The sequence below is a fragment of the Hirundo rustica genome, chromosome Z (assembly GCF_015227805.2).
Source record: "Hirundo rustica isolate bHirRus1 chromosome Z, bHirRus1.pri.v3, whole genome shotgun sequence".
In the NCBI taxonomy this organism is placed as follows: domain Eukaryota; kingdom Metazoa; phylum Chordata; class Aves; order Passeriformes; family Hirundinidae; genus Hirundo; species Hirundo rustica.
The window spans coordinates 23618021-23645398 of record NC_053488.1 but is presented as its reverse complement, the minus strand read 5'-3'; the positions used below and the strand labels follow the sequence as shown (position 1 = coordinate 23645398).

The 27378-nt window shown below is 38.6% G+C and overlaps 1 protein-coding gene across 16 annotated transcripts in view; it reads left to right on the top strand.

The window, feature by feature from the left end:
• CELF4 (CUGBP Elav-like family member 4) overlaps positions 1 to 27378 on the top strand; it is a 715408-nt gene that overhangs the window by 89370 nt on the left and 598660 nt on the right. For all 16 annotated transcript variants that reach the window (XR_005704398.2, XM_040089937.2, XM_058424046.1 and 13 more), the window contains exon 2: positions 3561 to 3643. Coding sequence is in view for 15 of the 16 variants with exons in the window: in XM_040089937.2 (XP_039945871.1) it covers positions 3561 to 3643 (83 nt within the window). In the remaining variant the exon portion in view is untranslated. The remainder of the gene's footprint in view (positions 1 to 3560; positions 3644 to 27378) is intronic.

Here is a 27378-nt window from a genome sequence, read left to right as displayed (position 1 = left end):
TTTTAGCTGATTGACATATGGCTGAAAGGCATGGTGTATTTGAGAAAAATAAAATTAAAACCAGGAACAATTTGGACCGAGTCCTTCATTATCAATAATTAGTCAATTAAAATTTTTGTTCAAGTTCTCACATAATTCACAAACATTGTACTGACTGAGTTATTACCACAAATAGAAGTGGAGGATAGAAATAATGCATTGCTTTCACACTAACTTTACTGAAGAGATATGTTGAGAAATGTTCATTATACTGCTGAAGGGAATGGATGGTGTAAATGTTTCATAATGGAGTATGAAGCCTTCCACCCAGAAGTCATGTTTACACTCAGACCGAAAAACTAATGGCAAGTGAGAAGTTAAGTTGAGCTACTTAGGTATGAGAAACCCTTCTTTTGTTTTCCCAGTGAAATATGTGCTTCTGTACACTGATTTTTCTGAAATTGTGTTCCATCTGGGAAATCAAAATGAAAAGAAGGAAAAAAAAAATCATACAAAAACAAAACACAATTTTTCTTTATTTTATTTATCTGAAAAACAAACAAACAAACAAACAACAAAAAAAAGTAGCTGCTTCATATGACATTTTTTCAAGACTCAGTTGTTTAGGGTGCTGTATTCCATAGTGTTAACCTGAGTGTCCAGTGTTGTCTCTTCTAAACAACATTCTCCAGGAAGGAAAAGTCCTTTGGAGTGGTCACATGGAGGCACATTGAAAGAGGTAACCTAGGAAAAATAACAACTGAAAGAGGTTTTACAGGTGTCATTCATTAAACACCACAGTACAAAGTAGAGATCAATTTTGATGTTTCAAGGAGGCAGGCAGGGTGGTGTAAGAAAGAATATTGCCTTTCATACTAATTCACAAGGAGATGAAACACAGAAATTCTTGCAGGATGGAATAATAGATATGTATTGTTTTATAAGAGGCCTCATGTTTTTGAAAAATACTGTTTTAGCTGATGGCTAATGTTGCGAATGTGCTTCAGAGAGCAATCTTTGGTAGGGAAAGAGACGACAAAAAAATCCCCATGAACTATCCTTTTCAAGTTCAGGTTTAAGGCCTGTTATGAACATTAATCTCTACTTTATTTCATTTGGCCACTGTTGGGATGGAACTTCTTACTGTCTCTAAGCAACCAAGTCTTACTTAAAATAAACAAGATATTATTTTTCATAAAGATATTACTTTTTACACAACACATGTGGGACAGATTATAATTTGTGTGCATGATGTATGAATGAAAAGGGAAAAAGAAACACTTCCACAGAGCATACATTTTGTCTCTGGAAAAAAGGAGGGGTTTTTGTCAGATTATATCAGACAATAGATTTCTTTTCTATTTCAAAGTCTTTTAGTCCATAACACTGTGTTTATTATATCAGTGATAATTGCATGCATTCTGAGTACTCTTTGGGGGAGTTTATTTATACCACTTTTGACAACAAGTTTGGAGAGAACTAAATGGATCTTTCTACCTGGTAAGGATTTGCCTCCACACACAGACACATTTTTAGGTAGAAAATTTCCACCTTCAGAGAAGAGTTTTCTTCTATTTCCTCGGCCTGAATTACAGTCATGGTAGTGTAGGAGCTGCAGGACATTGTTACCCTGAACTGTCATCATGGCAATCACAATGAGGAGAAAAATATAGCTATCATTATAAGAGCTTTACACTGCATAGTTTATCTCTATAACAGTGTGTTATGATGTGCCTAATTAGACTGTATCAGCTGCTCCATGTCTGTTGCTAAAGGGAGACTTTCTTATTGTGTCTAGTAAACAGTGTGCTCTCATCCTGTGATTTAGCACTGAAATTAAATTTAAGCATAGTTTCCCATTTGATTATCAGGCTATGGGTGACTTTTAAGGACCCTTTTCAATCCATTACTTCTGCTAGCTGTAAATTCTCTGCCATGATTCCTTCCTGTTCTTTGGTGGATACAGACTAACTAAAAATTCATCCACTTGAAGTTAGAGGGGAACAAATCAAAATAATTCCAAGTGTGCAAACTTTTGATGATGTTTAGTCTCCCTTTTTGATTGTCACCTTCTGTGTCTGAATCTCAGTTTTTGAGATATAATAAATGTGATTGTCTTAAATAAACAGAAAGTAACATGACCTCCAGAAAGTAATACAGGATAAAAAATAGTGAAAAAAAAATTGCTCTTCTTCTTCTTTTTCATGTCATATCATAGCTTCATTGTGAGAGAAGTAGGGTGACTTCCACAGAACAATCTTTGAGAAAAAAAATGTAAATTGTAGAAAAACCCCTCATTTTCTTGTATGTACTAATCTATTAAAATCATCTAAAAATATGTGTTTCTTCAGTAATATTATCTAAGGAAAAAATTTGGAAAAAAAGGTGAGCATTGCATGCACAAAATGTTCCAAGTGACAATCAAAGTTGAAAAGATGTTTACAGTCTACTATTTGCTTACGTGTTACGTACTTTATATATTCTTGGGGAGAAGGTGGGTGGATCAAGATGAGGTTATGGGACTTGTTTGTTCCTTTGGTAGTGTCTCTGTACTTGTGCTGCTCTTAAAAGACATTCTCACTGATGGGCATGCTGCCTGAACCTTGAAAGATATGATACCTCCATTTCAGGAAGCTGGAGACATTCTGTAGTAATTTCAGAGAAAATGTCTTCTGCATAACAAGCACTTTTTTTTTTTTTTTTTTTTTTTTTTTTTTTTTTTTTTGGCTGCAGGAATTGGCAGGTTTTCAGTATACTGCAGTAAGAAGAAATAATTTGATCACATCAGACACACAACTGGAATAAGATATTGCAACATTAACCAGTTTTACCAGAAGGGAAGCATGGAGGTGGGGAGCAAAGGCACAGTAGGGTTCTACTTTGACAGGGCTTTAGGCTTTGTAGTTGATAAGTTAATCTTAGGAAGAATCAGAGATGTAACCCATTGGTGTATCTCTAAAATTCAAGTCATCTGTGGGTCAGGGATGTTTTGGAGTGATTGTTTGGGCTTTGGCATGATTGTGTTTGTGACTGGAAGCCAGCGAGTCCTTGCAGTAGCCAGTGCAAGCAGGTGGCTTTCTGGTGTGATGGTAAAAAAGAGCAATGAGTTTTTGGTGTGGGTAAGACTAAACAACAGAAATTTTCCTCTAGAGTCCTTGTAAGCCCTTTTCTTAAAGTACTTGGTATAAAAGAAAGGTGTGAGACCTTTCAGCACATGGCAGCAAGGAGCTTGTTCCAGTGCTGCTGCTGGAGTAGGAGTGGGATTTCATGTCCTACCTTGCCATCATGTGGAACCTTTGAGATACCTAATCATGAGCAGCTTTCTGTAACCAACACTTAAACATGTGTTGAAGGAAAAATAAGCACTCACAGGTACATTGTTGCTCACTTTCCGCTGGGGTTCACAGGAAGCTGTGATAACTTCAGTTCTTGACACATACTACTGACACACTAAGAAGAGAATTATATGATCGATTTACTGGGAATGGGATGATCAGGAAAGTGGTTTGTTCTGTGTCTCAATTTCAGAATGATGTCCTCTCAAATAGTGCTGTTGCTGAGGTTTTTATTTTTCTTCGCAGGCTGTGCCTTCTTAACATACTGCGAAAGGGAGTCTGCTCTAAAGGCCCAGAGTGCACTGCATGAACAGAAGACACTGCCGGGGGTGAGTCCAGATTGATAACTCTTCCTCTTCCTCTTCCTCTTCCTCTTCCTCTTCCTCTTCCTCTTCCTCTTCCTCTTCCTCTTCCTCTTCCTCTTCCTCTTCCTCTTCCTCTTCCTCTTCCATCTAAAATGGGTTACATATGGTGTTAGCAACTCAGATTTGGAAGCATAAAGTCTCAGTTTCTTTGGATGATTCACTATTTGCATTGTGCTAACGAAATTAAGATACCACCAACTCACCCAAATGGTTTCCATGCATGAAACTAAAAGCTTTTTGCACTTATTGTGAGCCAGGAAAACAGTAATCAGCTGGTTATGGACAGTCTTACTCAGCTGAGGACCTGCTTTAGGATTCTGACCACTACAATGAAACATCAGAAATCCTCACCAGGTGTTTCCTCTCACTAGTTTTCTTCTCGAAGGCAAGGTTTGGCAGCAAGAAATCAAGAAACAGACCACATTATTGAGTTATCACAGAATGAAAACGTATTCCTGATGACAAAGTGGTTTGACTCAGTTACTTTAGTATTCAAGCAGCTGTTGCAGATTGGAAAGGCAGTGAGACAAGGAGAAAAGAGAGAGAGGAAAGACGCACACAAGATAATGAGGAAAATTATTCACATGAGCAAGATCTAAGGTTCAGACAACACAAGCAGAACTAAAAATAGAATCAGCATTATTTGGGGAAGACCTGCCCTGCTGATTTCTAGTTTCTAGTTAAGTGGTTACCCAGGGGAGGGAGAAAGACTAGAATCAGCCAGAGTATGTTGATTGGGAACGGCCAGGTGCTCCTGTAACTGGAATGGGGCTGGATTCACAATGACCAGGGGCCAGTGATCATGTAATTAAGAACAGGCTTCTGAGGGGTCCAGATTGCATCTAAACTAAGAGGAAATCTATCCCAAAGTCTGTCTTTATTAGCTGGTGTTGTATGATTGATTCTTGTGTAGTTACAACCTACCTTTCCACCAGAACTAAGACCCATCCTTTGCTCTGTATTCTGAGGAAAATGTTGGTTCTTCTCTGCTTGTTTCCATCATCCTGGGTCTATTTACCTATCTCTAAGCCACCTTGCCAGTATGGAGGTGCCCACACACTTGCTCATCTACATCTATCTTTGTTTAAAAGACCATACCTTATGCAAATATATACATACTTCATTGCCTAAAAATATTTCTGTCAGCTGACAACTACCTCTGAATTTTTTTTTTTTTTCTAGAAACTCCTTAGCAGCTGATTAAAAGTAACTTCAGTCTTGTGGGGGGGTTAAGTTTTTCTTCCTCCTTCCCAATGTTTTCTTTTTTGCTTCTTTCTTTCCTGAATGATAAAACTGGACGTTCCCCCCCCCCCCCCCCAAAAGAAAAACAACAAAAAAAACGCTGAATGAAGATGTTTCAGGCAACATTTTAACTGGTTTCTTTTTAAATATTCTTGAAATAAAATATGTATTTATCAAAACTAAAGATGTGATGAAGAGGATGTTGTGTATTTTAAAAAAACTATTTGAAGTTATAGATTTTCCATTGAGACTGTTTTCTCTTCTCATTAGGAGCTAGATAATTCATTTGCATATGGAAATCTATCATGAGTTTAAAATCTCATCCTGAAATTGTATAATGATAATATCTTCAAGCACACCATGGGTCAGTGAGTTTGAGGACTCAGGTGTTGGAGAGGGAGGGCAAGTGATAATTTAGGATTTTTTTTTTCCTAAGTTCTTTATATGTTCACAGTTCTGAATCTCAATCTTCGTGTTAGACACTTCAAATCAGAAAACTCTTAAAGTCAAAATTATTTTCTTGGACAGTGGTAAAATTCAACCAGCTTTTGCTTTAGGATCAAGACTTCCTTCAAAGACTGCACCAATTCTTAACTACAGGGAAAAAAATTTCTTCCTTTATTTGTATAATTTCTGTTTCATGTACTCCATACTAGCTACACTGCCTCTAGAAGGCTTTTTTGTTGTTGTTTCCTTATATGCTTTCAAGAAACACATCAGGATCTCATTGAACTGAGAACAGTGGATCCTCTATCTAAAAGAGCAACTAGGTTTCTTAGAGCTCTGAGTACTGATTTTCTTATCCCTTTCATTTCCAGATCTATTTGCCTCAGAATAAAGGTTTACTTTCCACCAGCAAATCCTCTTCATGCAGCTTTCTGCCAAGTTTCTGAACTCATCCTCTGAATGATGTCACTGTAGTTTATTTAAGGAAACCAGTCTTGTCTCTTGATAATGTATCATGCCTGGATATTGTTTTATGGTTCCTATATGAGTAGCAGAGAATTGTTTATGACTTACCTGACTGTTCTTGATAACATGCACCAAAAATATCAACCATAGTTCATCACCATAAAATACGAGGCACTTTTAAGGTCAGAGGTCTAAGTCCTTATTCACATAAGTTCACAAATGAGACATATATAACATCTTCTCTTGATGTTCCATTCTCTGTGACACAAACAGCATGACTGAGGAGGCATCAAGACAATTAACAGGCATGGTATAGGAAGAAATAAATAGTACTAGATTAAGTCATTCTTTCCCATTTCCCAGTAAACTGTACTCTTTCTTGCTCCTGCAATATTGCTGTTTGTATTCTTTGTATTATAAAACAGAGAACTGAATAATTTTTAATAATATGCACATGAATGTTAATGTATGGAAATGGTGAGACGTGAGGAGGTTTTGTCCAGATTCACATGACTTGCCTCTCAGCTATGTATCACTTTGTTTTTAGTGGAGTGACTACATGCACATATTTTACAGTAATTACTTTCTGGATGTGCTTTGTAAGATGACAGAAATATGTTTCACATATTTCTGTGTTCTATGTAAGACATAAACTCATCTTGTGGAATAATCAAAAGACTTCCAAGCAGGTATGTGTTGATTAATAAAATCTTTATAGCACTTTGTTTTTGGATAGGAAGGAATCATGATAGATATTTTGAAGCAACTAGAATAGAATGTAAAACATAAAGCTATCAATTGCAACTTCTTCATCTGAATGAGTAATTTAGGTTCTTTTGAGAGTTTGAAATTGTTTTGCCTACAATGGAAGGTTAATGTAAAACAGTGTGTTTGTATGTATAAAAAACACTTCGTGATTGTTGGACAATTCAAATTCTAGTGTTTACTTGTGATTGTTTATTTTGCATATAATAGAGTGGCTGGATGATGAAGTATATTTGTTCTTTAATAATTTATAGAAATGCTTTGATGTTGCAGTAATTACATTAAAGGTCACATATCAAAGGTAATTTGGTTGAGCAGCTGTGATGGTTTCTCAGAAGCAATCAATATTACTGTCCATGGCACTGATTTCACCAAGGGGACTGCCAGATTAAAGGAGGCTTATTACCAGACAGACAGACACGGGGGAAATCAAGAACAGATTGGAGAGATGCACTATTCTTTTTCCTCACCTATAATTAACACTGTTCACCATAATCTGTGCTAATCCTTCATAGTGGGAAACCACCTTTAAAAAAAAAAAAAAAATACTTGCTTTATAAAAAGCAATTTAAGGCAAGGGAGAATAATTTGGGGAACAGGAGAGAGAAATTAGAGAAAATAAAAGTCGATTCTCCCCTGGGATTTCTGATGCTGATATACGACACAATGATAAAATGCAATATCAAAACCACAGGCCATGGTCCCAAGGAAAGCAAGGCAAGTGGGGGAAAGTGATCTAGACAATGACAGTGCAACGTGTGGGAGAACTCTCTGTCTGCAGATTCTGTACAATATTATCTATTTGCCCCACAAAGATCCACAGGAAATGAAATCAGGGAAATAAAATTATATTTTAAGTGTCGTCATTTTGATTACAAATTATAGTGAAGCGAACATTTTCTCCCCTTTCTTTTTTCTTTCTCAAGAGAATGGCAGAGGATAATGCTGAGAAATGTAATTATGCTATCAAGATCTACTTTTATTTATAGCACAAATAAACTGAGCTCTTGTGTGATAAGCACAGCAACATTTTTCTTCCCCTAGTTCTTTGTTACTCTCTCAGGCAAGGGGAGAGAAGAGTCCATGTATACTTGGTTGGAGGCACTGTCTCTTTGCATAATGTTAAAACCTTCCTGTAAGACTTGCAAAGAATAACTACAAAATTAAGTATGTATGAAACTGTTAACCTCAGCAATCTGCAGGGCTTGTTCAGTCTGGGAAATAGGCTGGGCTTTCTCACTGTATCTATTCCTCTTGAAAGAGACAGTGGTACTACCGGTATGCAAAATTTCTCAGCGTGTAACATAATTAGTTTTCTCCCTAACTGTTCTGATATTTTTTGTTTCTTCTTTCCATCTAGAAAAAATGCGTTCTGTTTTATTCATCATATGCAAAAATATGCATCTTTAACATTAGAAGACATGTGAGCTCATAAAACTCATATTAAACCAATTTTTTAAAGAAGAAAAACAATTAAAAAAAATAAACAAACAAAAAACCCCAAACATAAACCTGTCTAATTACAGTTGCCCGGAGTTTGGCGGGGTTTTTTGTTGGGTTTTTTTGTTTGTTTGTTTGTTTGTTTGTGGGTTTGTTTGTTTGTTTGTTTGTTTTCTGGTTTTGTGTTTCTTTCTCTTTTGTTAGGTTTCGTTTGTTTGTTTATTTAAATAAAAAGGGTCTTTCCAATATTACTGGTCTTACCTGACTTGAATTTTTATGTATATGTGGGGAAAGACATATTCCCATGAGCATAGGGCAGAGGAGGGACAGTACCTTGCAAGGTCTGGCCTCTCTTAAATCCATGTAATAATGCATAAATGAGACATTAGTGTCATGCGGACTTCAGAAGTCCTGCACATATAGCATGAGTTTCACTATTTAAGCAGACCTTGAATATTATTGTCTTATTGTCTTTTTATTTTCTTTTTCTTTTCTTTTTAATGTTTCAAAATTTTTTCTAAAAGCTTGTTAGAAAAACATTAAATCACATATCACCCTGAATGCTGTGTTGTGCCAAAAATAGTATTATATTCCCACAATTTCCCATTTCAAAAATTTTTCCCTACTGATATAAATTACAATTTGGTCAGCAGTAGTAGGCTGGTTGGGTTCCACTGATTAAAGTAGCCTGCTGAACACACAGCCGGCTCACCATGCCCTTTAGATTTTGAAAGAAAACACGTTTAATTGTTCCCTTGGGAGAAACATGTCTGTTTCCTGAAGTTAAAAATGAAGATGAAAAGAATAAAATCAGATTTGAGGTAAGAGACTTGGGGGAAAAAAAAAAAAAAAATCCTTCAGAAATTCTCCATTTAAGATCTCTGGATGTCAATGTCTGGCTTAAAGTGATATTTATTTTTTTTACACCTTGTTTCTTCCTTCTGAGTGACCAGCCAGTAAAAGTTCTTTTGGATCTTGCTTTGGATAAAAGCAGGGCAGAGGAGAGGAAGCTATATGCACTTTCTATTTGCTAAAACCCCCCGTCATTTGACAGTGCTGTTCTGTTCACCAGATGAGATGAAACACCTGGGTCCTATCTGCTTGGTAAACATTAAAGTTCCGTTTCACTAGTTAAAGATTGGCTTCTGTATCCCTATAAGGCAGCCTCTAGAATACAAAGTAAACTCTTTTTCTGCTAGTCCAAAGAGCTTTGCAGAGAAAGAACACAGTGCCAGCATCCTGACAAAACGAGTGTGTTGGATGCACACTGTTATCTCAGCTGAGACTGGTGAACTCATCACCTTTGTAACCACACTCAGCCTGAGATGCAAAATGGGAAAAAGGCTTCCCAGTCATGCCTGAGATTTGGTGGCAATTGAAAAATGATGTGCAAAAAAGTAAATTATAAAGGTAGCATTGCATTGTCTTTTTAATTTGATGCTGTTTGGATCTCAGAGGATAATTTCCAAGGTATTCATCAAAAGCCTTTGCTGGACCTTGATTTGCTTTATATGTTATTCAATGACAACTTCTCTCTCTGACATGTCTGCCATAGGAGGATCAATCTAATTTTATATACAACTGTAAAGATGAATGATAAGTAGAAAGTATTCAGGCGAGTACAAGCTGAATAAATTATAAAGAGCAAATGATGACAGGACTGGGGGTCCCAAGAGACAGTGATATGATAACAGAAACTAAAGACGAATTTATGATGGATGTAGTTAGCATGTACTGAGGCTGTTAATTCTTCAGGGTAGTTTTACAACTTCTTGTGATTGGAGCAATCAAAGTGTTTCATTTTAAAGAGATGCCATATATTTTCACTTGTCTGTTCTGCATATTTGTATGTATGTCCTCATCTACAAGCATAACAGTAAACTCCCATAGGATAGTCAAGCCTACCTCCCATCAAAGGACCCCTGTTCTCCAAACCATAATGCCACTGTTTATGCATAAATAAATAGATAAAGTGTAACGATTTGAGGGCAGATTTGGATATCGGGGGAAAAAAAAAAATTTCCACATTCATAGAACACAGAAATCAGGTTTTTTTAGACCCTGCAAGTAGCTGAGCACCTCCAGCTACCTCCAAAGCCTAGGGAGTGAGTTAGCTCAGAGATCGCTGATGAAAAATTATATATAACAAATTTCAGGTAGGTCAAATTTTGGGCTTAAGCTGCTTAAAGAGCAGCTGATGCAGCATCATAAAGTTCAAAGCAAATCTGATCTCAGAGCAGTTCTTGATTGCATTTCATTCATACTCTTATTTCCAACTCTTGTTCCTTATTATTAAGGACATTTGAATGGATATGATGTTTTTTTCCTTCCTCTGAAAGGTTGTCTCTTGTCTGTGAGTAATGCTTATTCTGGCCTACATTTGTGAATACCATGGGCTGGATTCTGACTTCATTTACACAAGTGTAAATCAGCAATGATCTGATTGAGGTCAAGGGATTTATATGGCGTAGGAAAGAGCAGACTCAGCTATATTTGTCACTGCTGAAATGATGTCATTGTGAAAAGTACTGTAGCTCTAAATGGGGAAACATATTTTTACCAAGAAACTTTGCATGAGAATACAGGATCTCACAAAACGCCGAGCATCCCTGACATCTGCCAGGGCCTTCAATAGCTCCCACATCCCTTTTGGTAGAGAGAGGTCATAGACCCAAACTATAAGAATTAAAGATGGTTGTATCTTGGTGTTTCAACAGTGTTAACTATTAGATACTAATGAATCCTAAACAATTGGATTGCCAGTTGCATCACCCTACTGATTCAGCAATGATAGCATACGCTCAGGAATAACTTGAAGGCAGTAAACCTTCATTTCTCATCCTGAGTTCCCAGTCACAGAGAGACAGAGAACAGTCACCCTTTACCTTTTCATTTTTTCAGTCATATGGGTGATAGTGTGTGACATTACCTAGCCCAGGAGTCATTGTTCATAGGCTAAACTTTCCACAGACACCCACTCCCCATATTTGCAGTATAATGTCTGTGCTTGTTGTGATCTCCAAGGCCAATCTAAGTTTCCAGTAAAGCACTTATTAGAAGATCCTGTATAATCATGTGATCTGGATTTCTCCCTGGGGTGACATGCCCACCTCTACTATAGCTTTACTAGCTATGCTTCTCATAGCCTACCCTGATGTGAGCTGTCTGCCTGACATTTTTTATGCAATGTACACATCCCTTATATCCTTATATTGTCACTGAATATCCTTCAGATATTCAGTGACAATATTATATATATTTTTCTTTTTTTAGATACAAAAGTTGAAGACCATGCACAAGGCTGATGGATCAGATATGTATATCTGCCACCAAAATCAGTATCTTTGAAACACACAGATGCGTCTTGATCTAATTTAATTTAAATAGTCTATATAATAACAAAGAAAACATGGACTTGAATATTGTGGATTAACTGCATTCCATGACTGTAATTCTTGGTGGGCAGCTCTAGAGTAAGGACTTGAATCTTGCCTTGAAATGTTATTCCTGGCAGCGCTTCTTATGCTATGTAGGTTAGGAACATCGATATTTGTTGAAAATATTTTAGTTGCAGAGCAGACACCCTGCCAGTCTTACCATGTGAAATCCATCCACTGGCAGGAGATCCTTTAAAAAAAGCTGTGTTTCCTGCAATAATAATCTAAGAGCATGATTTGTATGCATTAAATTTAAAATTGTTATTTAAATTAAGGACCTCTTTTAAAGGACTATCTGAGCTTTTGGGAGTGGCAGAAACTGTCCCATCTCTCCATTTACAGATAACTTCTTATAGGACTTGACATGATGTAACCCATTTACCTCCCGTGTTTCCCTTCTGCTGCACTCTGTCTCTGGCAGGGAGAAAGTGGTGGGGAGTGACTGACCGTGAGATTGCACTATCAGTTGAGGCAAGCAGGTATTTGAAGTGATTTTGCTCTGTCGAGTAGCTGTAGTGAGAGACATACAGTGGCACCGTATGTATGAGATGCTGCACTTGGCAGGATCCCAGCAATGTCAAATCTCTCTCATTAGTTTCTGTAAGTACAAGGACAAAATTAAGTCTAACCCCTTTTTCAAAGAAGAAATGAACATTTCCCATTTTTCTCGTTAATGGGAAGGTCTTATATCTTGTGTCCCATTTTTTTTTTCCTCCCCTTCCCACCATGTCACTCATTTAAAAAAAAAAAAAAAAAAAGTTTATTTAAATACAATTTCTTGTAAAAATACAAGCCTCCAAAATTCTTTGATTTCTGTAACATATTTTGACCTTTATATGCATTCATTTTCAGCATCAAATGAGTACTATGGTGCTAGAATGAAGTGTTCTCTTACTTTCCCCTTAGGTATGGTAAACAACAACCCTAAAATCTTCTGCTGCTTTCTAGTGTGTATTTTCTTTGACATGTTGCAAAAAATGAAATGTTTTTTCTCACTGGTTTTGTACGCAGGTTTTGGCAGAACAAGTTTTGTCCAGCTATAACTAATCCATTCCAAGCTCAGGCTGTCCCTTCAAACAGATGGAGAAATTTTATTTTTCTCTTGTTCTTAAAATGGCTCAGTAATTTCTATGCTACTATATTGACTTTGCACAGTAAATATGTAACTGATAAGACATGCTGGCATGAGTTTCTGATTCCATTTGCAGCTTTGATCAGTGGAAGAGCACTTGGTTTTCAAGGTGGTAAAACTAGAATGAGTTTTTCTTGGTCTTTTTATTTATGGCTAGCTTACTGTCAAGATCATCCTTGGTAAACCTCTGAGGTGTTGCTTCTGTCTTTTAGGTTATTTTGTAGTGTCCCTTCTCAATGAAATCACTCTAATGTCTGCTGTCTGGCCAAGCATTATTTTCTCCCATTCTCCTACATCCCATCTCATCCTGCATGTCTGTCCTTGTCATCTCTTACATCCTTTGCAGATATGTTGGAAACATTACCCTGTGTTCCTGTAATGCCAGCTTGGTGAAATGAGTTGAAATTACAGCTGCTGAGGAGGAACACCATGCTTCCCAACCACTTCTGACTGGGAGAATATGCATTTTCTCCAGACAAAGGGAGAGTCCCAGCTTACAGTTCCATGTTTTGTGATGCTGCATGTATATAGATTGCAGAGATGGCTTGTCCTAAACTTGATGTCTCCTGAAATTATGAGCCTTAGTGTGTATGAGATTTTCAGCGTATATTCACATTGCCCAAGAGAAACAAGGCAGCCAGAAGAGGGTTGTACATGTTGTGTCCTCTTGTCTGTTCTTCCTCAGAGCAACAGGGGAGTGACTGGGGATTGATTTGTGTGTGTGTGTTTATCCTGCACATGGAAAGAGTGGCATGTACAGGGGGTGAACCTTTCAAACCTGTTTTGTTGGCAGCAGCCTGCTGCTCCTACCTTGTTTTTTCTACCACTGCACCTTCACATTACTTGACATGACTCATGCTTTCACCTGGGAGAGGAGAGGCTGAGACACTCCTGGGGAAATTGGGCATGTGTTGCTAACATTCAACAAGCACAGAGCTTCTGAGGGGAGCCTGAGGATAGGCTGATATTTGAGGGCTTTGTATGGAGGGGTTTTTTTTGGAAGCTACAGTACAGGCTCTACAAATATGGTTACACTAGAAAGGCAACAGAAGTGATGCCCTTCAAAGACAGCATCTCATGTCCCCAGGTAGGTCTCAAAATTTATTAATATTGCCATGTTTCATCTTTCATTTTCTAGTCAGTTAAGCCTTAAACCTCTTCCACCAGTACTCTGAACCCAACCTGCCACAGCACAATGATGCTTCTAAAATGAGCCTATCCAAACTAATTTCATTGTCCTTATTGAGTGAAGTGTAACAATTAAACAGACAACACAAATGGGTCCAGATAAATCGAGTATTTACAACTATTTCAGTTTGGATAATCTAATGTGATACTCACTGTGTAGCTAAGAATTATGTTTTTCAATGAGGAAGGGCTGTCATTCAGTACTCTTGTTGGCTGGATGTAAGTTCAGAGTAACTCTTCAGAGTAACTCCATGTGCTCTTGCAGAGTTTAAGCTTCTTTACATCAGTGCAGCTCAAATGAGAATCTCATCCTCCTTCTTTAGATGCCCTATAAAGCTGAGTCCCTTCAGCTGTGCTTGCACTTTATAGCTACAGCCAAGGGAGCTGGAAGGTCTGTTTTTTTGTTGTTTTGTTTGTTTGTTTGTTTGGGGTTTTGGGTTTTGGGGTTTTTTTTTGGGGGGGAGGGGTTGTTTTTTTGTTTGTTTTGGTTTTTGGGGGTTTTGGGGGTTTGTTTGTTTGTTTTGTTTTGTTTGTGGGGCTTTTGTTTGTTTGTTTTCCTGGACCAGGGCTGTGTTGTTGAATTTGCTCACTTTAGGGAACCCAGCTTTGTCCGAGTGCTTCTTCACTCTCCAGCACTGAAACACTGACTGACAACTTGAGTTACCCTTCAAATCTGGCATTGTTGCTGACTTTCTGAATGGCACTGCAATCAGATCTCCGCATTACGGGTGCCCCTCTTTCTCGGTATTAACACCTTGTGGCTGTGCTTTGCCTTTCCACCAATTCTAGCTGAAAACCCGTATCAATCCTGCTTGAAAGTCAAGGGATTTATACCAGCATATCAATGGTAAAGGCAGATTGCTGCACCTTGCTGCTTCATTTCTTTGCAGGATACATTGCTTCTTGCAGTCCTGCCCCCCCACAACCCCCGTCCCCCCCGGTCTGCTCAAGCAGAGCACACTGTGTTGCTGGGCAATTTTCACCAACTTAATCACATTTGGGCCTAGTGTTTATTTCCTGCAGTGTGCAGTCCTGGAGTGTGCAATGCTTAGGCCTTGGTTATTAGTTTACACAATATATGAAGCCCATTAGAAGAGGATAATCAGGGTTTGGAGAAGGCCACCTCACTCGTTATCTGAGGAGTTTATGTTAAGCCTCTGTAGTTATTAATCATACTTTCCCATGCAGATAGCTGAAGATTAAGAGTCACATTTATCCTCTTTGCTCCTCATTCTTACGCACTGATGTGCAAACACTCTTCATAATCGTTGTTATTATGGTTATTCATAGCCCATCCAGGCAACCAGGACTGCTCCTGAGATGTCATTTGAAGCCTTGCACCTACCCATGGTGGACTGATGATACAAATCAGACCCACTGGAGGCGTCTTCAGTCAAAACTCAGAAAACATCCTTGAGAGTCCTAGAAAGTCTCTGCTAGCTGTTATTGAATTGCAGTATCTTGTCTAGAGGCCAAGAGAATTCTGAACAGAAGCCGACACCATTATAAGAGCCAAGTTTAACAGCAACGCTCTTGATTTCACTTGCCTTGCTTTTTAATACCAGATCTAACCTTGAACTTTGACTAAAGTGATATGCTATCTTGTGGCTCTTTGAAACCTAGCCTAATGCCCTTTTAATCAAAGTGAAAAATTCTTTCTCCTTCATTTTTAAAGCACTTAAGTCAACTCGGAAAAAACCAGAACTGCACCAAGTGGACTCAACATTGTTAAAAAAAAAAAGAAGGGGTTTTAAAAATGAAAGCATTTACTCCATCACAGGGTTGTTGGGTTTTTTTTTTTCCCTCTCGAGATATGTTTAAGTTTTCAGCAGTGTTTTTCTGATATCATGTGTACACATGCATACACACTCACATAACGCACACAAAACAACTCCTCAGAAAAGCTTTTTAAAAACCCAAGTAGCTGAAACATTTTCTCCAATGACTCTAGTCATGAAGCTTTTGGTTCAATAAAATCAAAGTTAAAACAACAGTTAACAACTAACACCATTCAGCATCTAGAGCCTGCACAATGATCCAGTCACAGATCATATCAGCGTACAACTACTCCCAAGTTCTTGAACACCTATTTCTTTCCTTTGTGTTTACTACCAACTTTACAGAAGCTGTCCTTCAATTTTTTAATTTTTCCCCTTAAAGAAAAACATTTTTTTCTGTGAGTAGACTTAGTTTCTGAAGCAGTAGCCATATCAATGGCCCACAAAAATCCAAAACCATGGAGACCATAGTACCTAACATATGAATTTAAAAAAATTAACAGACGCTGGCTTTTCTCTGCCCTCCCCAGATGCATTTCCTATTTAACTGATCCTTGGCTATTTGAAGATACTCGCCCACATGCTCTTTTTTTTTCTTTTTTTCTTTTCTTTTTTTTTTTTTTTTTTTTTTCCTTCCTCTCCCTCCATTTTTATAGAAATTGCTACATGATTTTCTGGAAGTGTTAAGGACTTTTTTGAGTGGATGAATATTTTGGTGTGGTTCATTGAGGCAGAATACCAGACCTGGATGATTTTAAGATGAATGTATAGTTTTTTTACATGCAATGATGAGAGGGGACCAGGCACTCAGATGGAGTTTTCTGCACATGACCTCAGGTTTCATTCAAATGTCATCAGCTTCTCCATTGTCTCTGTACAAACCGGTCTCTTTTGTCCTCCCTGAGGTGGGAAAGTGAGGCCTGTGAGAAAGTGAAGAGAGAAAATACCTAAGATAAAGAGTAGTTTTGAGGGCTGAATAAGAACACAAATTTCCAAACTCTAGATCAATACTTGCCTGCGTAACAGATGGCAAGGAACCCATCTTTGCCTTGATAGCCTAAAAACAAAATGGAGTTAATTAACCTTCCCCCTGTGTTATTTCTTTGACTGGTAGACATTTAGAGTCCTCCAGAAAAGTATTTTTTTCCTTTCATATGCATCTGTTCTTGTGCAGCGTTTAACAGTGACAGCTCCTCTTTTTGACTGGAGTGTCCTAGACACTCCCATGACGATGACAAAGGATAACTGTTGCGAGGGAAAAGCTTTCTTCCAATATAATTTGATGGCTCAGGATGATTCTTGCCTTTCAGATGTGGGTTGCCTCTCTTCTCTTTCTCATGATTGACCTGAGAATAAATAAGGAAAGAGTGACATTCCTACTAATGCTTTGTTTTATTTTATTTTATTTTATTTTTAAGAAAGGAGAATTTCTCTTAGACTCATGCTGTATTTGTCCATACTGTATTTGACATCTGTGATAAAATTTAGGTCAGATACACTTGTCAATAAAAAGAGGCATCCTACAAACAGCCTTGTGTTTGCATTAGGGCCATGTCAAGAATAATAGAGACTATTGTCACTGCAGTGAACCTCTGCATTGTATTAAGTATTCCTCACTTTTTCTCCTCTCTGCTTCTCTCCAAGACATAATACAAGATGCTTATCATGTTCCACCACATTTCACCAAAAGATGCAGAAGAGGGAGATGGCTAGCAGGGAGTAAAACTCCTCCAAGTTGCTCCAGCATCAATGAGCGCAGGGAAAAATGGAACATACATTGTCTTCCTTGATCACATATATCTCCTCTCCACATTTGTGGTTGAGAATTGCAGGGAAAAAAGTGCTTTTGTCTAGGGGAATTTCAGGTTGTTCTGGTTACTTTTAAGCACAAGGTGTATGTTGAGGTTGTTTTTGTGAATGAACAGTGTCCTGAAGAAGAGGGAATCACAGGCTGGCACACGAAAGAGATGGTCCTAGGTAATTCCCTTTCAGTGTTTTTTGCTTTAGGTCTCCCATGATGCTCACAGGTGCACAAACATCAGAGACCTGTATGTAAAAAATGTTCTACCTGCTTTGTCTTAGCAATGAGATTTCCTGCTACATCTCTACACTGTCCACCAACACCAGAAAAATTCATGTGCTATCAGAGACCTGCACCCCTGTCTGACCTGTTCACATCCAGAGATGGCCTTGGGCCTTAGTTGCCTCATACATCTTGCCCTGATAGTTCAATAGTGCATCATCAACCAAAGCAGTGTGGTGGCTCAGGACACCTTTGTATAGTCATCTTTTTTTTTTTTTTTTTTTTTTTTTTTTTTTTTTTTTTTTTTTTTTTTTTTTTTTTTTTTTTTTTTTTTTTTTATCAGCACATTTGTAGTGGTCAAGAATACTTTCAACTCTGAGCCTCAGTCAAACTTCTTCCGGTTCTGGTGAGACGACAGGAAACACGGAGGAGGGGAGACTGATTTCATTTCACTCATACCTCACAAAAGGTTTAGGAGACAGGTCATATAGATGGAAGAAATTATTTGTTCTGAATTTAAGGCCTGAAGTTGCTCTGATGTGCTTCACTGGATGTTTTCTGGTCCTGAATAATATTTTCTGCCATAGACAGCGAAATCTAGTCTCCCCCAGTAGTGCAACACCCAGCTCTCCTCTGTACAAAACCACTTTCACTTGACCAGTGTATCAATAATTCAGTGTCACCTGCTTTGGCACTGCACACCTGCACTTTCCCTCCCTTCCTGTCTCTCTTTTCCCTTCTTTTTCCAAAGCCTAGTGACATCTTTTGCTATATTTTAGGTGCTAGCATAGATCAAAGTCCTCTCAGGATCAAAAACCGTGCTGCGTACAATTCTTACGGTAACGAACAAGGTCTTTCACTGACAGAAACACATTTCTGTGCCAAATTTTCAGCAGCCTATCAGACTTGATTCAAGGGTAGCTTTTGATTTCACAGGGAAATTTCTCCTGTCCTTCTCCCAGTTCTTCAGATGAAGGGGGAGGGGGAAAAAAAACACACAGTTTGCCTGCAAGAAAAGGGAGAAAGGCTTTCTTGAAACTTTGGGGAGACGTTTAATATTCACATGCTATATGCTTTATTTGTGGTATCAAGTAGCAGAGACCTTGAACAAAGGATGAATGTATCTAATGTAAAAGGCGAGAGAGAGAGAGGACTGAGACACTTTCCTGAGTGTTTCTTACGTCATTCTGGTGGTATTTTTTAATGTCTTGTAGTCCTCACTTCCCAATAAGTTTTTTCCTGTTCAAATATCCCTTCAATACAAGCTTTGATGTTTGAAGTGCCAGGTGGGTCCAGAGTATGTTTTGAAAGTTGGATAAATGGGTTTCAATACAGGATACTAGTTACTATGGGCAACTATTTCCTATGAGTCCTGTCTTTGTACTACTTCAATAAAAACTTCAAGGGAGATGAAGTGAAAATATAAGTATTAATGTACAGTTTTCTGACTAGCTTGTATCTTTTGTACTCTATCTCTTGGGACTTCTGAAAATCTCTCTGAAAATTTAAGTGACATAGATGCTGAAAATTGAAAGCATATATTAATTTTGCAAATCCCCTTTGTGAAAGTTCACTTTAGTTTCCAGTACTCTGAGAACACTTTTTGCTGCACAACTTAGGGTTTGTTGTGTTTTATTTTTCAGACCATTTGATAAAAATCCCTTTTAATTTATTTTCAAAAAGAGAATTCTGCTTGAACTTTTGAAAAAAATCTCAACAACATATTTTCTTTGCCACTTTCTATTCAATCAGAAAAATGGAAAAGTAAGGAATATAAACAATAAGTAATATCTCTCTCCACATTAATGGAACAAAAATCTATATTTTTGCTAGGGAAAATAATTGCTGATTAATATTTCTGAGCAAACAATCCTCATACTCCATAACTCACATTCTATTATTAAAAAATCAATCAGTAGAAAGCTCTTCTTAATAATTAAGTTTGGGAATGTTACTGTTTACTCATAATGTTACTGTTTACCCATAATGTTACTGAGTTTGGAAATGTTCTAGTTCATCCTGAATCACGAGAAGAAAATTAGAAATCCCCCCCTTGATGCCCACTTCATCAGGGTCTGTTTATTCGCTGGGAGAGTCTTAGTTTCATTCCTGGTTGATATTTCTTCTCTAATTTTGAATGCCCACTCTTCTTAGAGTACAAGTAGCTGGCTCATAAGTCCACAGAAGATGCGAAAAATGCAGATGATATGCTCTGAAAAACTGTTTGTCAGGAAGTAAGAACAGGAACCCACATCTGTGATTACCCATTATGGGATCACACGCTTGCTGGCTTGCCTCAATGGCCTCTCTCCTGGAGTGCATGCAGGGTAAATAGCTGTTAATTTCCTTGCTGCATAGAGTGCATTTTCTGTCTCATCTGAAGAGAGGAGGTGCTCTGTTCCCCTTGAAGAGTTTCTTTGTGTATTGGTTTGGATGAGACAATCAGGAGAGAAAGTCCTCTAATCACCACATATACAATTGAGACGCAGTTAGCCTTTCTCCAGTTAATTCCTTCAAGATCTTTCCTCACAAAGTAAAGTCATGTCTAAGTTTCCTTCCCAAGGAAATATCCCTGCTCGTCATTACAGATAGATGATGTGGTAACTCAGATGTATGAGACGCATCACAGAAAATAACTGACAAAATTATGAATTCACAAACTGGAGTGAAATTTCAAAGCTCTGCAAGGCAAGAAATGGTTACACAAAACAAATCATAGAGCATACATATGCACTCTAATAGAGGAAAAATGTGTAATACTTGGGAGGCATAGAGAGATTTGATGTGGACTCCAACAAGTTCATTGAAAACCTAACAAATTTTCAAATCCATTCCAAGTGTGACTTTCCACCTCTGGATCGTAATTTCATCTCCTTGCCTACCTTCAAATAAATAAATTCAAAAGAAAACCTAGGAAAACAGTTTTGTGGGAAATATGGAATGGTTAAATGGAGATAAAATTTTAATTTTTTTGAAAGGAATGCATTCACAGCTTTTCAGATTCTCTGTGAAAATGAGCATTATACAAACCCCCTTCAAAAGTACACTGAAGCAATTTCATGTAATGAAAACAGCTTCATTTAAATGAAAATACTGGTGTAATTCTCATTAATATTTAAATTTATGAAGAATAACCCAAAGAACAATCTTAAAGTGGTTTAAGAGAAAAGGAGAACCTTTGCTAAACTGAAAAGAAACAAGAGGGGCTGAGACAACTCTCAGTGAGGAAGGGAAAGACACTAACATGAAGAGCTTGGTAAAATCCTGTTATATTCAGCTATCTAGATTATGACCCAGAATGTGTGGACCAGCTCAGCACAAAAGGCAGGAGGTGCTGACAACTTATCTCTATTATCACAAGCAAATCTTTCCAGGCCTAAACCTGCTCTGCATAACTGAGGCTGCTGAGCCATCTTTCTTAGCAGTTTCCAATATCCTTGATGAAGCTGAGTGTGCTGGGTTGCGTGAGCTATCCATGATATTTGGGTCTTTGGACATCCAGACAGGCTTCCAGTTGACCCAGGACTACAATCTCTGTGCCCACCTTCGGCACGAACACAGTGACCTGGGGAAACACTTCTCTCTGGAGTAAGCAGGGAACAGCAGGAACACATTGGAGCCTATAGGATCTACTACAGGAGGATGAGACATCCAGCAGCATGTGGCCTGTGTGTGAAGGTCACATTTCTGCTTGCTGCCGACTCACCAGTGCCTCTGCAGCTAGTGCTCACGTGTCTGCGAGAGATTGCCTCTCTGTGTGGTGAAGCCCTACCTGTGTTTATTCTGTGTCATCCTGGGAGTCCACAGTTTTAAGCAGTTGTGTGGAAAAACTAGAGGCTTTCTGTTGCTTAGATTAAAGCAGAGTTTTACCATTCCAAAGGGAAGACAATGAGGAGGCTCTTCAGGCTTTGTCTGCTGCTGGTTTTGATATCTCTCTCTGCAAATCTGTCAATTACAAATGACTCATTTCAGTGCAGAGAACCCAAGTTAGTACTGGGGGAAGGGATGAAGATGATTGGATTTTCTGTCAGTATGTGAGTAGGTTTTTCTTATATATGTATTTAGGATCTGTTTTGTTCCGCTCTCAGCTGGAACCAGTGAAAAATCTTCATTTGGATTCCCAGAAAGTAGAGCTAAGTCAAGGACACCATAAACCTCTCTTTTCACGTGAATTATCCATTTTGTCCATACCCAGTATGTGTGGGAGGAGGTGGAACAGGGCTTAGTAAGCTGATGGTAGAGCTCTTTCCTTTCCAAGGATGTTTTTCTTATACTGGGAAGCTGGTGGGAGTTGTGCAGTGAGTAGGTGAATACAGTTCTCAGAGGCTGGCTTGGTAGTGGCAGACATGCAAGTTAAAGTGGAAAATGAAGTCATGTGATTTGACTTTTAGATGAAGCTAAAGTGGGAGCAATATTCTGGTATTGCAGTGTTTTTGTGAGCTCGTTGATCTCAGCCCCTTTATCCAGATATTAACCCTTCCCTATCTCAAAAACTTTCTCTCTAGGATTTGGTATTTAAGGTTAGCTTGTAGACATCCTTATAGAAATCCAAGGCCATCCTACCATTTCCTGAGTGTATTCTCACTGTCTTTTCCCCATGGTTCTTTGATGTTTTGTAGTGTAGAGAGACATGATGCGTGATCCTACATGGTATGGTCAGTTGTCCTCTAGAAAGCAGAGTGGACACAGAGAAGGAGATTATTGTCCATTTTCAGTCTCACCTGAATGTTCCCAAACTGTCTTCATGAACAGGGTGGTTGAAGTTATTTGAATTGCTGATTTGTACAAACCTGATTAATCTGACCCTGAAAGCAAGATTACTGCCTCCCTGCAGTGCAGAGAGATGCCCAGGTGACTGTGGCACTGCTGTCATGAGCTGGGTAAGGCTTAACAGCTCAGATGCTCATCTCTAGCCAGTCTGGAAGCTGCTTACCTTTGGTACCACGCATTCTTGGATCACTATTCTTTTCATCTCCAGAGCAGTTATTAACACTTTGAAATCCAGTCCCCACACCTAATAGCTCACCTTGACAGATGACATTGTTTCTTTTGTCAATGCTTGGCTGTATTTCCCAAGTGGCCTCCTGTGGGGAGGAAAAGGCAGGGAGCAATGTGGACATAGTATTTATTTCAAGCACCTACACATAAGATGCTGTGTATCTGGAAAGGAAATATTCAAGCCAGACTTTCAGGAAAGTATTCCATGGGAGATGGAAATAAAGCACTGGGTGTTCAGCGTTTCTTGTTGCACTTGGCAAAATAAAGCTGACCATTCTCGTTCTGAAGTACACAGAAACAGAAAACCTATCCACTAATTTGGTTCTCAGTGCTCTTGGGAGGAAATGCCAACCACAGTCTGGGACTTAAGGTTTCAAATTTGTTTAGCATGTTAACTACTAGAAATACAGATTATATTGGGCAAATAATTTTGCCTCTCTGAGTCTTAAGCTTTCATCCATAAAAGGAAGACAAAGCTCCTGAAATCTTTTGCCAAGTGGCATAGAAAGATCATGTATTTGTTGTCCAGTCACCTGTTCTCCCTGCACAGAAGAGATTTCATTTTTTCGTTAACCATTTCACTATTGTCAGATGCTGGCAAGAACTGTTAAAACCCCAAAAGTTTTCCCACCTCTTGGCTTTTAAAAACTTAAAATAAATTTGAAAAACACCAGCCCAGCAAAAACATGAATTTATCATCACCTGGTAGGTCTGGGTAGGGCTATTCATGAGAACAATACAAAGGCCTTCACCTTGACTTCCCAACACAGTTTGATGTGATTTTAATCTGATTATTAGACTCTCGATACATCTTGCAAGCTTGTAAAAGGTTCATTGCTGGCAGAAACATTTTCGTTAGTGGCGAAACTTTTTGTTGTTGTTGATGTATGTGTTGCGTGCCATAAATACTCATCCAAGAGCCAAAAGGTCATTTGGTAGCTGCTTAGAACCTTCACTTTCTGAAATGAAACTCAAGGGTTTTGGATCTGCAGAAGAAAGCCGACAATGTAAAAGAGATGAGAGGAGAGCTGATTGAAGCAGCCAGATGATTTTCCCTCCTTTTTTGGTTTGGTTTGGTTTGGTCTTTTTTGCCTTTTTTCAGATTGTTTTGGTTTGGGGGGATGTTTCATTAGTGGTGGGGTTTTTTTGTTGTTTTGGTTTTTTTTTTTTCCCTTGTTGTTGTTGTTGCTTTTTTGTTTAGGGGTTTTTTTTTAATTTTGATGTTGATTTGATTTTTTATTTTTCTTGTTTTTCACTTTGCTCTCTATTCTTCTTCTTAATGTTCAAGTTAAGAAGTGCAAAGTGCAAAAGTGATAGCCCTGCTACCTAAACCTTGTGTTTACTTACAGGGTTTACTTGCAGGGCTGCATAGTACGGCCTGTGGCATTAAGGGATGCACTCCAAATGCCATGACCTTCTCCTGTGTTAGCCCAGGGGATTTGTCTGCAGAGCAGCAGATGCAAATCTGTGCTTGTTTTCTGGGCTAACCAGAATGATTTGGTAACCAAGGACACTGGGTAATCAAGCCCTGACTTAGAAATTTCATTGTGTGCTGTCTTGGTTTGAAAGACAGGTATCTGCTAGCGACATGTGGGGCCTCTCTAGGAATGGGAAATTCCAATCCCTTCCCTCCAAGTTAATGATTTAGAAGATTAAAGAGGCTTTTCAGTCAGAGCTATGGGGAAAGGAATAACAGTTCTTTACTAGTAAATATAACAGGACTAACAAACAAGAACAACTACAGCAATAATAATAATAATAATAAACAGAACCAAGAACCCTGAGGGGCTTTGTCTCACAAGTCCTGGGCAGTCTGAACTCTTGGGACCCCGAGAGCACCAAGCTGAAATGGCGGAAAACTCCGGCGCTGATGACTGGAAATGGGGGGTTATCCCGGCAGGCAGGGGGTGTCCTGGCAGGCAAAGTGAGCAGTGTTGAGGAAGCCGTGACAGCTGGACAGGGCTGACCCAGCTCCAGCAGGGCAGGCGAGGAGCTTCGAATTCCTGGGTGCTGCAGCAGATGATGGATGATGGTAGAATTCCCAGGACCAGACCCTCTGTTAACAGTGGACTCCTCACGCAGCCAGCAGTCGCCCGCCCGTCCTCTCCCAAGCTGAGAGCAGAAGAAACCACCCCCAGCTCCCGGAGCCCCCGAGCTCCCCCCCAAACTAAGTGATCTACTTCTTTTGTGTGGGTCAAGTACTCTTTAAGCATCAGTATTTAGTCTCTTAGAAACTTATGGAGGGAAAAATTTTATAGGAAACCTTAACCCCCAACATGTGCACAGAAACGAGGCTGAAGAGGAAACTGAGATTCTGGCTTATGCTTTGTGTACAACCTAAATGTACCCTGAAAAAAAGAAAAAAAATGAAAAAAAAAAAAAAATAATCAGCTTAGCCCTATGTCCATGCAGTTCTCAGTTTACTTCTATAAAGTCTACTTGTGTCGGTACCAATTTCTGCTAGGGTTTGCAATATCTTTAAAAAACCTCTGTGACCCACATGACACAGCACATCAGATTAGGCAATACAGCAGCAAGTTCTCACTCTAAATTTCTTAATTTATTTTGTTTGGGGCACCACCTTATATCTCTCTAGATCTCTGAACTACCCTTGTATAGGGTTTTGTTTCTGAATCTTCAACTGGCGTGGTTTGGTGTCTAAACTGAGGCAAAAAAATTGGCACTGTTGTAACCAACAGACCTTTTTGTCCCTGGTGCTTCAATAGCATACACTGCAACTGTTTGTATATCTATACACATATATACACAATATAAACCAGAAAAGCCTTAAAATTGTCATAAAGAGCAGATGTTCACCAAACATTTTTGAGAAGTTAGCAGTTTTGGTTATGGAAACAGGTGTCGTCCACAGAAGTGACAGCACTGCCAGAATAGCAGCAGCTCCTGATGGCCAGACCAACACCTATCATCTTCCAGCAATGAGGAACAACTGGCCTGTGTTGAGGAGCTATCTCTGTGCAGGATCTGTAGTGAAGTCAAGTTCACTGTTAAAACTCTGACTGCATCCTTCCTTGTGTAAAGCACAAGACTGCCAAATTTAATGAGCAGAGATGATATAAAAATTAGCAGACAAAAGTTATTCTCCGGAAAAGCACTGAAAAGTTTTCTGGAACAATGTTGCTCTTCATATATTTCTTACTGGGATGGTGTCTCAGATTCAGAACAATAATTGACCAACAAGTCCCCTTTATCCTGTTTTGATGACATCTGGGGTTACAAACAAGTAAGTAAGCCTGCTCTGAAACCAGTAGACAATTGTCTAAAGTTGTATCTAATCACTGGATAATACTGAGCAATATTTCTCCTCTTAAAATATCTGTTCTCTCTTCGCAGGAGAGAAATAAGTTTCTTAGCCTCGAAATGTGCATTAAATGGAGTAATGTTTTTCTGGCCAACCCTGGTGGTACCTTGTGATCATGGTTATACTTCATCTTCCTTAACTTCAGTTTAATGAAGGTAAAATATTTGGCTTTCTTCTTAGAGCCGTTGCAGAATAGTAGTTGAGTGTAGCCAGCCATCCCATCTTTTCTTTTTCCTTAATGGAGGGTGACCCAAAGGTTAAGGCTGCCAGAGTGATGTTAGGTGAAACTGCTCTGACAGAATGGTTAGTGAATTTATCCCCTGGTCCCAGGCAAGCCAGTAGCCAGGTCTTCCAAAAGAAGCTAGTCAGAAAGTAGGTTTTCATCCTATTAAACCACATGCTTAGAAGATTTAGCATTATGCAGCTTGTTATAAGCTCTTCACTGTCTTTATTAAACTATTTATCTGAGGTAACTTCATATTTTCTTTTAGGATAAACTGGAGATAACATTTTAATTTGCAAGGTTAACTGACTTAATTATCTGTATGTATTTATTTAAATCTTTTTTGAACACTAGGCCCTTGCATGTGGCTGTTTTGTTTTCCACCAACAGGAAATCTTTTTAAATGAGGTGATATAACTCAGTGGGTCTTCTTGTATAAAGGATTTTCTAATAATGTCTGAATTTATTAAAGAAAAATAGCTTATTTACATTAAACAAATTCACAAGGAACTATTTTTTTCCTTAACTGGGAAGAACAAATGATAACTACTTATTTTACTACATTAAAGGATTATACATTTTCTACAAAAATATTAGACATCAACATTTTAAGTGAGGCATTTGGATGGATATTCCCATTCTCATATTAAGCAAGTTTTTCAGGGTTTGTGAGTAAATATTTTCACAACATCTTTGAATACAGAAGATTTGGAGACTTCACTGGCGCAGGAAGCAGCATCACAGTTCTAAACTTCTGCTTCAGGTTGAATGAGTGCAACATTTGTGCTGTTCTGTAATTTAAAAATTTAATCTGCTCAGTAATTTAAAGAGAAGAACATGTTCCTTCAGACCTCTAGATACCATTTCAGCAAAACTGAAGGGAGGGGAGTGTTTTTTCCTCTTTTCTTATGCTCATAGACATATCCTCTTCTACCTTTTACATGGCCACATGAAACCTAGATGTTCTACGTGTAAATGCTGATTTACTATTTGCTGTCCCCAGCTGATGAAGTTAAGCTACAAACAGTTCCATCTGGGAAAGCTTGTCCCGGAAAGGTGCTTCATTAATGTGGCCAGACAGCCTCCAGACCAGGGAGGCCTCTGCCCTGGCACACCCTAATATTTCAGCCCAGGGATTGCCTTGAATAGAGCCAACCTGGGCCAGCCTGCTCCATATGTTGTACCATCATCAAGGTCCCTAGGTTTTGCAGGACCAGATTTCTTTTGTTTGTGCTGCAG